This window comes from Leucoraja erinacea, chromosome 3 (assembly GCF_028641065.1).
Source record: "Leucoraja erinacea ecotype New England chromosome 3, Leri_hhj_1, whole genome shotgun sequence".
Lineage (NCBI taxonomy): Eukaryota > Metazoa > Chordata > Chondrichthyes > Rajiformes > Rajidae > Leucoraja > Leucoraja erinaceus.
Window position 1 is genome coordinate 22,172,778 of NC_073379.1, and position 13,559 is coordinate 22,186,336.

The window sequence follows — 13,559 nt, forward strand, 5'->3', positions numbered from 1 at the left end:
CGTGAGGGAGAGATGGTTCAGCCATGATTGAATGTCGGAGAAGACTCGATAGGCCGAATGGCCTAATACTGCTCCTATGACATAAACAGTCAGTAAGCTCCTTGATCCGTCTCAGTAACCTCGACTCGATCCCACTATCCCACCGGACTCTACCAGCCATTTCTTATATTTTTATAATCAACAGTATAATGTGGATTCTTTTTTTTTTTAAGTGTAACACTTTTCTTCACTGTGTAACTATTCCATCCTCTTGAGGCCTTGGTGAAGCAAAGACATTGTGCATTAGCCACCTGCACTGAATCCCTGTGCACTCCACATACAAAGGTCACTGGGGCACCAATACATTGAGTGTGAGGAAGATTGTAGAGATCTCACAGCCAGCGGGGAGGCTTGTACTGGCTGATTACTTGGTGAGAAATCCCCATTGACTTTTTTGTTTGGCCACAGATCTCCAACCAACATATGGCACCAACTGCAAGAAATTATTTCTACAATTACGTGGTGGGCTGGAGTGCTAATTCAAATGTAGAGAAGATGGAGGAAAAGCAGTAAAGTCATTGACTCTTATTTATTTGACTGTGAAGTTAACAAGAATCTGTTCTCCGCTCCATTATTTAAAACCATGTCTAATTTGATTAAGCTACAACTTTTTCACAGGAAGCCCAACTGGAGAGTTGGACACATCTTTGCATAGCTGGCTGTGTTATGGTGGCCCTTGCCTACAAAGTGGGTGAAGGAGGTTTAAACTGAGGAATGATCAAACATACGAGAGGGAAGTGGTTAGAGATGAATGTCAAAGGGAATGGGGTTGCTTTGTCAGTGGCCAGCATGGATGCAATGGGTCAAATGGCCACCTTCTGTGTCTCGACAAGCACGTCAAACGACTATTATATAGCAGCAAACAAGAGTAAATTATTATCCAGAAACAGCGATAAACATTGTTTTCAAACCAAGTAGACGGAAACAAGATACTAAAACATGCAGCTCAACATAACTTACTTAGAAACAACTTGTTAATTATGTCAATCATATAATCCGGTAAAAACCAGCTTGGTGCTCTTAGTATTGCCCCGAGCGTCAAAGGCAACGAGAGGAAAGTTACTTGAGAGGCAGCATCGGGGGAAAACAAGGGCAGTCCGACAGCTTGCCAAAGCATCGTGTGACAACTCCCCACCTCTTACAGCTCCTTCATTGAGCCCCACGACTTCCCAGTGCGGAGAGACACTTTTAAAGGGACCTGCAGAGAACAGAAAATAAGTCTAAAAATAACAACCTAGCAGTACAGTGTACAGGTGGCACAGTGGCACAGCAGTAGAGTTGCCTTACAGTGCCAGACACCCGGGTTTGATCCTGACTACAGGTGCTGTCGGTACGGAGTTAGCACGTTCTCCCCGTGACCACGTGGTTTTCTTCGGGTGCTCCGGTTTCCTCCCACACTTCAAGGACGTACAGGTTTGTGGGTTAATTGGCTTTGGTAAAATTGTAAATTGTCCCTAATGTGTAGGATAGTGTTAGTATACACGGTGATCGCTGGTCAGAGCAGACTTGGTGGGCCGATGGGCCTGTTTCCGCGCTGTATCGCCAAAGTCTAAGATAAAGATAAGTCTAAAGTAATTTATACATGTTGGCAGCATCACATGTTTTCTGTAACACTTTCCAATTTATTTGTTGTTTAATGCACTGTAAACTGATATACCAAATGCATGAACATTTATATACCATCTAGTTTTTATATGACAGTAGCCAGCCAGCCAACAATACCTTATCCCATGCTACCCACTCCCATTCCTCTTACCTTAATCTTTTCTTTACCAATCCAACCCAATTCAGCCCTAAATTATTTCTCCCCCATCCTACTCAATGTAAACTTATACTTTCATGCCCTAGAATAACGAACAGTACAGCACAGGAACAGGTCCTTTGGCCATAGATGGCTGTGCCGAACAAGATGCCAATCCAAACTAACTGTCCCTGACTGCACATGGCCTGTATCCCTCCATGCCTTTGACTGTTCAAGTGTCTCTGTAAAAGCCTCTTAAATGTTGCTTTTGTATCTGCTTTCACCACTGGCAGCATTACCTGGCATCCACCACGCTGTGTAAAGAATTTACCTTGTAAATCTCCTTTACATTTCCCCCGCTCAGCTTAATGAGTGGTCCAGTGGCATAGCTGGTAGAGCTGCCGCCTCACAGTGCCAGAGAACCCGAGTTCGATCCATCTGTGTGGAGTCTGCACGTTCTCCCTGTGACCTTGTGGGTTTCCTCCGGGTGCTCTGGATTCCTCCCAAAGACGTGCGGATTTGTAGGTTAATTACCCCTGTGAATTACCCCTAGTATACAGGGAATGTGTAGAACTAGCGTGTAAATGGCTGATCAATGGTTGGCGTGGACTCGGTGGGACAAATAGCCCATTTCCATGCTGAATCTCTAAACTAAACTAAACACTCTCGTATTTAGGAAGGAACTGCAGATGCAGGTTTACACTGAAGATAGACACAAAATGCTGGAGTAACTCAGCAGGACAGGCAGCATCTCTGGAGAGAAGGAATGGGTTGAGACCCTTCTTCAGAAAAATGTTATCTAACCCATCTTTTTAGTGCAGTACATCACAGAAACCGCCCCTTTGACCCACAGCAAAACACTATCCTGTACACTATCCCACCTGTCCAGTTTCCTTGACCCAGTTTGATTCTATGCTGCTACCTCATCCAACCCCAAGTTAGTCCCTTGCACTTGTCTCATCCGGCATTCCCCGATCTTCCTACAAAGTCATTCTCCGGTGTTTAGCCCCGTTAAAATAGTTAAACCCTTTCTTTGATAATCGTTACATAGTCCTTTGGCAAAGCATGGTCATAAGGTCATGTGATAGGAGCAGAATTAGGTCATTCGGCCCATCAAGTCTTCTACGCCATTCAATCATGGCTGATCTATCTCTCTCTCATTCTCCTTCTCGCCATAACCTCTGACACCCGTACTAATCAAGAATCTATCCATCTCTGCCTTAAAAATATCCATTCACTTGGCCTCCACACCATGACAACCTGTGGCTGAAATGGGCTTAAGTCCTTGTACGTCTTACCTTCAGATGCACCCCAACAGCCTCCATGGACTGCAGTGATTCCATGGTGCTTTTTACAAGCTCTGCAGATGGAGAAAGCATGGTGAGTTATCAGACAAGTTGAAACTTAGCAAGTAGTCCATTGCATTACGCAGAGGTTACAGCGCATGGTGACATGAAAAGAGTTCTCCCCCCCGTGAAACAGAGTGGAGTAGATAGTGAATGGGGGAGGTAGACACAAATTGCTGGAGTAATTCAGTGGGTGAGGCAGCATCTCTGACGAGTAGGAATGGGCGACATTTCGGGTCGAGACCCTTCTTCGGACTGAGGGTCTGAATGGGGGAGGGATAGTTCAGTTTAGTTTAGTTTTGTTTATTGTCACATGACCCGGGCACAGTGAATAGCTTTTGTTGCGTGCTAACCAGTCAGCGGAAAGACAATACATGATTACAATCGAGCTATTCATATTGTACATGATCAGGGACGAACATTTAGTGCAAGGTAAAGCCAGTAAAGTCTGAACAAAGATAGTCTGAGTGGCTCCAATGAGAATAATCTATCTCAGTGTCTCCACTGAGATAGACAGATGTAACCTGCCCTCAGAAGTCAAGCAGTTGAAGAAAGACATAGTGGTGCAGTTGGTAAACCAGCTGCCTCACAGCACCTGAGACCCAGGTTCGATCCTGTCCTCGGGTGCTGTCTGTGTGGAGCTTGCACATTCTCCATGATCGCGTGGGTTTCCTCCGGGTGCAACGGTTTCCTCCCATATCCCCAAAACGTGCGGGTTTATAGGTTAATTGGCTCTCTGTAAATTGCCCCTAGTGTGTTGGGAGTGGATGTGAACGTGGGATAACACAGAGCCAGTGTGAACAGGTGATCGATGGGCCGAAAGGCCTGTTTCCATGCTGTATCTCTAAACTAAACTAAAATGGAGACACAAGCAGTTGTAGATGCTGGGAGTGACTGGGTCACAACATCAAAAGGGGGCGAGGGTTTCACAGAACTTCCGTTAGAGAGAGGAATCTGAACAAGGGGACCGACCTGAATTGTCATCTGTCCATTCCCTCCACAGATGCTGCCTGACCCACAGAGCTCTTGCAGCACTTTGTGCTTTGCTCGGCATTCCTAAATGTGAACCTGTCGGATGTCCGACAAGGGCATCTCTCTGTCTAGGTATATTTTGCTGAGACAGGTTCACAGCCGATTTTCCGGCAACTTGGTGGTTTAGCATCTACTTTAATCTGGACAAAATTACGAGACCGCTCTTGAATTCCCCCGGAAGTCTCCCCTAAAAATGTGGCGCTTAGGTCGGGTGAGGTGGCCGATCTCATCCTCATCGGGACTTCCGTGCCGATTGTCGGGTCGAATTTTCCGCCAGTGGCCGGGGCTCTGGAACTCTGGCCTGGTCGGAGCCGGCAGATCTGCTCCGGTAGCAGACTTTGCAGGCCAGTATCATGCCCCCACCGCCCGAGGACATGACTTCTGGTGCTCCTGCAAAACGGATAATACGGCAAGGCTCAAGAACCAAAGGTGCCGGAAAATTAGCGGCGGACCTGTAGGTGGCAGGTGGGCAGCGCTTCACTCAGTAAAGGGTTGTGGCTTGAGGGTGGAGTAGCTATAGAATAGGAAGGAGGTCTGAGTGCCTCAAGAAAGCTGCAGACTGCCAGGGAATGCAGCCCAGGTCAGCGGAGAGCAGGGAGGATCCAGGTCAATCCCAGAGCGCAGGAATAAATATTGTGAATTAATCAGGACAATTAAGTTGAGCTTCTCATGCACCATCTCTTACATCCCACAATGCATTCATTGATTGATAGTGTCAGTATACAGGATGATCGCTGGTCAGCACGGTCTTGGTAGGCCGAGGGGCCTGTTTCCACGCTGTACCTAGCCAAGAATATAAAGGAGGATAGTTAAAGCTTCTTTAGGTATGTGAAATGGAAACGATTAGTGAAGACAAATGTGGGTCCCTTGAAGACAGAAACAGGTGAAATTATTATGGGGAACAAGGAAATGGCAGATGAGTTGAACAGGTACTTTGGTTCTGTCTTCACTAAGGAAGACAAACAATCGCCCAGATATACTAGGGGTCAGAGGATCTAGGGTGATGGAGAAACTGAAGGAAATTCACATTAGTCAGGAAATGGTGTTGGGTAGACTGATAGGACTGAAGGCTGATAAATCCCCAGGGCCTGATGGTCTGCATCCCAGGGTACTCAAGGAGGTGGCTCTAGAAATCGTGGACGCATTGGTGATTCTATACGGACATCGTGGAGTCTGTCCTCACCTTCTCCATCATGCCGCAAGTGGCTGTTATTTGTATACATTGTGTATGCAAGCAAAGAATCTCACTGTACTTGGTCACATGTGACAATAAAGTATTCCTATTCCTATTCCTATGGCCTGGTTTGGCACAGCCACCAAGCTCTGGTATTTTATTTAATTCACATGTTTAATCAATAATGTTTTATTATTAATGTTTAATGTTTTATGTGTCATTCCTAACTGTCACTGTATGTCATGTTGTCACTTGCAGGTGGAGCACCAAGGCAAATTCCTTGGATGTGAATACTTGGCCAATAAACTTATTCAGTCATTCATTCATTCATTCATTCATTTTCCAATGTTCTATAGATACTAGGTCAGTTCCTGTGGATTGGAGGGTAGCTAATGTTATCCTGCTTTTTAAGAAAGAAGGGAGAGTGAAAGTAGGGAATTATAGACCAGTTAGCCCATCGGTGGTGGGTAACATGCTGGAGTCAATTATTAAAGATGCAATAGCGGCGCATTTGGATAGCAGTAACAGGATCAGCATGGATTTACGAAGGGTAATCTTCTGGAATTTTATGAGGATGTAATAAGTAAAATGGATAAGGGAGAGCCAGTGGATGTAGTGTATCTGGACTTTCAGAAAGCCTTTGCTAAGGTCCCACACAGGAGATTAGTGGGCAGAATTAGAGCACATGGTATTGGGGGTAAGACATTGACATGGATAGAAAATTGGTTGGCAGACAGTAGAGAAAGAGTAGGAATTAACGGGTCCCTTTCAGAATGGCATGTGGTGACTAGTGGGGTGCTGGGACCACAGTTATTTACAATATAAATGATTTAGATGAAGGAATTAAAAGTAACATTAGCAAATTTGCAGATGACACAAAGCTGGGTGGCAGTGTGAACTGTGAAGAGGATTCTATGAGGATGCTATGAGGACGCAGGGTGACTTGGATAGGTTGGGTGAGTGTGCAGATGCATGGCAGCTGCAGTATGAAGTGGATAAATGTGAGGTCATCCACTTTGGTGACAAGAACAAGAAGGCAGGTTAATAACTGAATGGTGTCAGATTAGGAAAAGGGAAAGTGCAATGAGATCTGAGCATCCTTGTACATCAGTCACTGAAAGTAAGCATGCAGATACAGCAGGCAGTGTAGAAAGCTAATGGCATGTTGGCCTTCATAACAAGAGAATTTGAGTATAGGACAAAGAGGTCCTTCTGCAGTTGTACAGGGCCTTGGTGAGACCACACCTGGAGTATTGTGTGCAGTTTTGATCTCCTAATTTGAGGAAGGACATTCTTGGTATTGAGGGAATGCAGCATAGGTTCACAAGGTTAATTCACTCGATAGCGTGTCCAATCCCTTAATAATTTTATATGTTTCTATAAGATCCCCTCTCATCCTTCTAAATTGCAGGACTGTCATATGATGAAAGGATGGAATGACTGGGCTTTTATTCACTGGAATTTAGAAGGATGAGAGGATATCTTATAGAAACGTATAAAATTATTAAGGGATTGGAGACGCTAGATGCAGGAAACTTGTTCCTGATGTTTGTGGAGTCCAGAACCAGGGGTCACAGTTTAAGAATAAGGGGTAGGCCATTTAGAGCTGAGATGAGGAAAAACCTTTTCACCCAGAGAGCTGTGAATTTGTGGAAAACTCTGACTCGGAAAGCAGTGGGGGCTGATTGACGATGCAGGAGTTAGATAAAGCTCTTAGGGCTATCAGAATCAAGGGATATGGGGAGATGGCAGAATGGGATACTGATTTTGGATGATCAGGGCTGAATCAGAAGGGTTGAATGGCCTACTCACGCACCTATGTTCTATGTATCTGTGTATCTCTAAAGTCTAAAGTAAAGTCTAAAGTGATTTATACATGTTGGATGCGTCTCATGTTTTCTGCAACACTTTTCACATTATTCTTTGTTCAATGCATTGCAACCTGATATACCAATTGTACTAACATTTATATTATACCATCTAGCTTTTATAGAACACCTTCCTATTGAACGATACAGCATGGAAACAGGCCCACCACCCCATGGAATATTATGAGCAGTTTTGGGCCCCATACCAGAGGAAGGATATGCTGGAGTTAGAGAGTGTTCAGTGGAGGTTTACGAGAATAACCCTTCTTTTTCTCTCCGCATCTTTGCCATTGCAGATAATTTTAGCCCTGTGCAAGTACTGGTTAATCAAGTCGTCGAGTTGATTACCAGATGCACAAGTACGATGAAGTATGCCCACAATTAAAAGTTTTGTTTGCAGAAACAGTACAGGCGCATAGACTGAGACAATAAAAAATGTAAATTATACATAAATTCTACAAGACGGTGAAAAGAAAAAAACACGATATTAGTGCAAAACACAATTAGAAGATATGCAAGAGATGGTCTATCAATGTGCACTGCTGAGGTAGGATTAAAGTTGTCTAGATGGGTTCGAGAACTTAAGGGGCATGGAGTTTAAGATGGGCAATTAAAGACTGACCCAACCTGACAAATCCACAGACCAAAAACATTAATTATACATAAATTACACAAATTACACACAACTGAAAAGAAAATAAATTAGAAGAAATTGCAGAAAGTTGTGGACGGAAATTGGCTGGTTCTGCGGTCGAGGAAGAAATGGAGGGTTTTAAGACCTTAGTGGTGGGGGATGGAGGTGTAGAGTGACAGTAAACTCATACACAATATATGCCAGTCAGGGGTCAGTGGGGGAAATGAGTCTATACTTGGTACCACAGTTCTAAAACACACAAACCTGCCGTTTCGTGAATCTGAGCATCCTCCACCTCAAACAGCAGCTCGTCGTGAATCTGGGCCACCAATCTGGAACAGAATTTAGCAGAAACAGTTACAATGCTGTACAGACGAATATACTACATGGAACAGTACAGCGCAGGAAATGGAATCGTACCAAAGTAACTAATCTCTTCAGCCTGCACGTAATCCGTGTCCTCCCAGAGAGAGTTAGATTTAGCTCTTAGGACTGATGGGATCAAGGGATATGGGAGAAAGCAGGAACAGGGTACTGATTTTGGATGATCAACCATGGTCATATTGGATGGAGGTGCTGGCTCGAACGGCCGAATGGCCCTTGCACCTATTGCAACTCCTGCACCTATTTTCTATGTTTCCTTGCATATCCATGCTCCTTTATAAAAGCCTCTTAAATACCACCATTGTATCTGCCTCACATACCACCCCTGGCAGCACGTTCCAGGCACTCACCACCCTCTGTGAAATAGGACCGCCACCACACATCTTCTGTAAACTTTGCCCCTCAAAGCTGTGCCCTCTAGTCTTTAAAATCTCAACCCTGGGAGAAAAGTTACTCCACCTAATTGTATATGCTGCTATCAGCTCACTCCTCTGCCTCCAACACGCCAGAGAAAACAATCCATGTTTGTCCAATCTCTCTTTATAACTACACCCTCTAAGGCAGGCAGCATTCAGATGGATGAGCTTCATCAATATCTATGCATTAGGCACTGCTTCAGTGCTGAAGGAGGGGGTAAGCAGAAACGTCTACATAAAAACCTAGGCATCATAAAGCGAGCAGGCACACTTGGACAATCTCAACAAGGGTCAGGGAATTATTGCACTCTTACAAAGTACTACATGCATTTCTATAGCACCAGGGTCATCCAAAGCACTTAACAGCCACTGCTACAATGTAGAATTACATTGTGCACAGCAAGATCTAACAAGAGGACTGTGAGGATGACCAGCTCATTATACCAGTGATACTGACACATTTTTGTATTGATATTGATTTATTATTGTCACATGCACCGAGGTACAGACTACACATTCTCCACAATAGTTCTCAACACCAGTGCCCTGCAAGGATGCGTTCTATGTTCCCACTATGTTCCATTTACACTCCTCACTATGGGGCCAAATGTGGTTCTAACCCAGACCACAGGGGAGGTCCGAGATGGAGACCACGGCAGAGCTCCGACGCAGAGTCACGGGGGGAGCACCAACACGGAGCTATGTGGGAGCTATGAGGTGGAGACCACGTGGGAGCGCTGAGGTGGAGACATGGAGGGCACTCCGACGCGGAAACCATGTGGACATCACTGGGCTTAAAGAATTGCTTATGTAAGTGCTAGTTTACGTAGGTTTCCCATGACGTAAGTCGAGGAGTGCCTGTAGTATTATCTGATTTGACTGGATGGCATTCAAACACAGGTGCTGCCTGTTGACACTGCCTGACCATGATACTTGGCTCCTCTAGTATCTTTGGTACTTGGTACAGATTTTGGTCATAAGGTCATAAGGAATAGGAGTAGAATTAGGCCATCTTGCTCATCAAGTCTACTCCGCCATTCAATTATGGCTGATCTGTCTCTCCCTCCTTCCTGCCTTCTCCCCATAGTCCTGCCTGATGGCACTGCCTGTTTATGCTGACTGTAGGTTCAACTATTGGTGCTGCCTGTTGCCACTACCTGACCATGTTACTTGTTGGTACAGCTATTAGCGCTGCCTGTTAGGACTGCCTGTCAGTGCTGACTGTTGGTGAAGCTATTGGTCGCCACTGTCTGTCATTGCTGCCACAGGTGCTGCCAGTTAGCACTGCCTGACCACTACGATATCCGGGATCCTTCCACCACAATTATCTCCAACATGAATGACTCTGACAGCAAACCTGGCGCAGGCCATTCTGCCCATCTTGTACATGCTGGTGTGCATCATCACTGAGTTTGCTACACATCCATGGCTACAGTTTGTAGAGAGTTGTACAGCCCAACACATCCATGCCAGCCAAGATGCCAAGATGCAAGTTCCGTGTAGGTAAGCATGGAGAGTCCTTTCCTGATCCAGATTGGATTTACAACAGTTAACTGAAGCTGGCTTTTGTTTTGATCCCAGATTTGTTTAATGGATTTTGTTTAAATTCTCCCAGCAGTCAGTGGTGAGATTGACACAAAATGCTGGAATATTTGAAGCAAAATAAGCCCCAACCCTAGTCGCCCTGCCAGTTTCCCTTTGTTATCACCTTCTCCACAGTCAACAATGGACCACTGGGGGTTCATTGACCATCAGTGCCGGTTATGATTTGTTCTGAATATTTTCATTTCTCTAGCTTCCCTCTCCCCTGACTCAGTCTGAAGCAGGGTCTTGACCTGAAACATATTCCTTTTCTCCAGAGATGCTGCCTGTCCCGCTGGGTTACTCCAGCATTTTGTGTCTACCTTTGGCCTAAACCAGCATCTGCAGGTCCTTGTTACACAGTCAGTGGTGAGATTTGAATTCATTTGTCTGGATAAAAAATGATTTATGGGCATTAGTCCAGTAACATATGATATCTCATTCAGGCAGAGATAGGGTTGAAGGATGCTACAAGACTGGGAGAGCTGTTTCCAGAGCCAGCTACAAACATACGGATGAGAGTTTTTGAATTGTGACAACAGGAACTTCTTAAAGTGATTATCATTACATTTCCAGCTCAAAATATACCAGCTTACCTGCAGGAATATTAACATTCAGTCATTCATATGTTCACCTTTGGTCCCATAAACAAATTCTATTAAATCAGAGTGCATCACATCTTTGCTACTGGCTAGACTCAAGAAAAAATTAATTTGCCCTCTGAAAATAAAAAACACTTGTCGAGAGTCTGGGAAGAGATCGAGATGAATGGTCATTTATTTAATTTCACTTGATGTTTATTCAGTTTTGAATATGATACAGGGTCGCCAGGGCTCAGTCAATACTAAAGACGCTTAAGACTGTGATAAGGAACAATCAGTGGGAGGCAGGCACTGAATAAATACATAAGAAGCCGACATAATCAAGGACCGCTCACACCCGGTCATTCCCTCTTCTCCCCACTCCCATCCGGCAAAAGATACAAAGGTTTGAAAGCACATACCACCAGATTCAGGAACAGCTTTATCAGAGCAGCTGATAGAGCCCCTGCATCACAGCACCAGTGACCCGGGTCCGATCCTGACTTTGGCTGCTGTCAGGGTGGAGTTTGAATATTCTCCCTGTGACTATGTGGGTAGGTTTAGTTTAGAGATACAGCAACCCTTCAGCCCACTGAGTCCACACCGACCATCGATCAGCCGTTCACACTAATTCTATGTTATTGCACTTTCTCATCCACTCCCCACACCCTGGCAGAAGCTAATTAACCTACAAACTCGCATATCTTTGGGATGTGGGAGGAAACCAGAGCACCCAGAGGAAACCCACACAGTCACAGGGAGAAATGTGAAAACCCCACACGAGGTCAAGATGGAATCTGGATCTCTGGCACCGTGAGGCAGCAGCTCTACCAGCTGCGCTACTGTCCAGTATCCTCCCACTGAGTTACTCCAGCACTTCTTGTCATAAATTCATAAGTTCATAAGTGACAGGATGAGAATTGGCCATTCGACCCATCAAGTTTACTCCGCCATTCAATCAAGGCTGACCTATGATTCCCTCTCAGCTCCATTTCGTTTTAGTTTTAGTTTTAGAGATACAGCGCAGAAACAGGCTCTTCGGTTTATCGGGTCTGCACCGACCAGCGTGCCCCAACCATTAGCACTATCCTACATATACCTGGGACAATTTTACATTGATACCAAGCCAATTAACCTACAAACCAGTACGTCTTTGCAGTGCGGGAGAAAACCAAAGATTTCGGCAAAAACCCACGCGGTCGCGGGGGGAACTTACAAATTCCGTACAGACAGCACCCATAGGCGGGATCGAACCTGGGTTTCTGGCGCTGTAAGCACTGTAAAGCAACAACTCTACTGCTGCTGCGCCACCATGCCACCCCAACCCCCCCCCCCCCCCCCCCCCCCCCCCCCACCCTCATTCTCCAGCCTTGTCTCCATAACCCCTGACCACCCATACTAATCAAGAATCTATCTATCTCTGCCTTAAAAATATCCATTGACTTGGCATTCAGTCGACTGTGGCAAAGAATTTCACAGATTCACCACCCTCTGACTAAAGAACTTCCTCCTCATCTCCTTCCTAAAGGAACGTCCTTTTATGGGGCCATGACCTCTGGTCATAAACAATCCCACTAGTGGAAACATCCTCTCCACATCCACTCTCTCCAAGCCTTTCCAAATTCTGTAAGATTCAATGAGGAACTTCCCTCATCCTTCTAAACTCCAGTGAGTAAAGGCCCATTGCCGTCAAACGCTCAAGTTCAAGTTCAAGTTCAAGTGATTTTATTGTCATGTGTCCCTGTATAGAACAATGAAATTCTTGCTTTGCTTAAGCACACAGAACATAGAAGGCATTTACTACAAAACAGATAAGTGTGTCCATATACCATAATATAAATATATACACACATGAATAAATAAACTGATAAAGTGCAGAATAACAGAAAATGGGTTCATAATAGTAAGATTAAACGAGAACTTACCAGTTTGAAGTTTGATCTGTATTTTATGAGGAGTTACGATGAGGGGTTATGTGAAGACCCCGTCCAGCACACATGCGCGACATACTTCAAAGCAGCGGTGTGGAATCACAGAAAAACACAATAATTGAAATAAACATAGTAAAGATAAGTAGAACTAAGATACCAGTTGATCTCTATAATTGAGGGTGGGAGCAGAGGGCACGTAATCCCTCATCGTAACTCCTCATAAAATACAGATCAAACTTCAAAATGGTAAGTTCTCGTTTAATCTTACTATTTTACTTCGGAGTCACGTGAGTGACTACGTGAAGATTTTAAAGCTCTGTGATTTCAAACCGTGTAACAGTCCATACTTCACTCGCTGCCGAAGTCATCCAAGGGAGGAAGTATGTTATCGTAATCAAACATGAATCTGTTTGTAAAACAATAATGGTATTATTTAAAAATAATAACAAAGAAATTAATGCTCCCCCGGCTTAAATTATATATTTTTGCAGCGTCTAAAATTCTCTCTGCAAGTGAAACAGGTTTTATAATGGCTTGTTGTAGAATGTTTGAAAGTTCTTTCCATGGACCACCCTGCTGTTACCAGGGTAGGCCCAATGGCACATCCATACTGTTAGCCGCCGACGTGGATGCTGCCCTGGTGGAGTGAGATGTGTAAGTATCGGTATCCACTCCAGCAGCTCCCAATACCTGTTTGTGCCATCTAGAGATGGTTTGACTCGGTACCCTGACCCAGTGGCTTTTTTGTGACTGACCCATCGTCGCTTTTTGTCTCCCTCGGGAATTTTATGTTGTGTTGCTATATTGTAGAAGGTGAGTCATGACATATAAC

General features: G+C 44.7%; 1 protein-coding gene across 1 annotated transcript in view; it reads right to left on the reverse strand.

Annotated features, from left to right (window-relative positions):
- Positions 1-597: 597 nt before the first annotated feature.
- Positions 598-13,559, reverse strand: part of LOC129695369 (DNA polymerase nu-like) — a 29,497-nt gene continuing 16,535 nt past the window's right edge. Inside the window, exons 3-5 of the mRNA XM_055632258.1 lie at positions 8,099-8,166; positions 3,079-3,140; positions 598-1,237 (exon numbers count right to left, since the gene is read on the reverse strand). Of these exons, the coding sequence (XP_055488233.1) occupies positions 1,178-1,237; positions 3,079-3,140; positions 8,099-8,166 (190 nt within the window). The 3' untranslated portion in view covers positions 598-1,177. The remainder of the gene's footprint in view (positions 1,238-3,078; positions 3,141-8,098; positions 8,167-13,559) is intronic.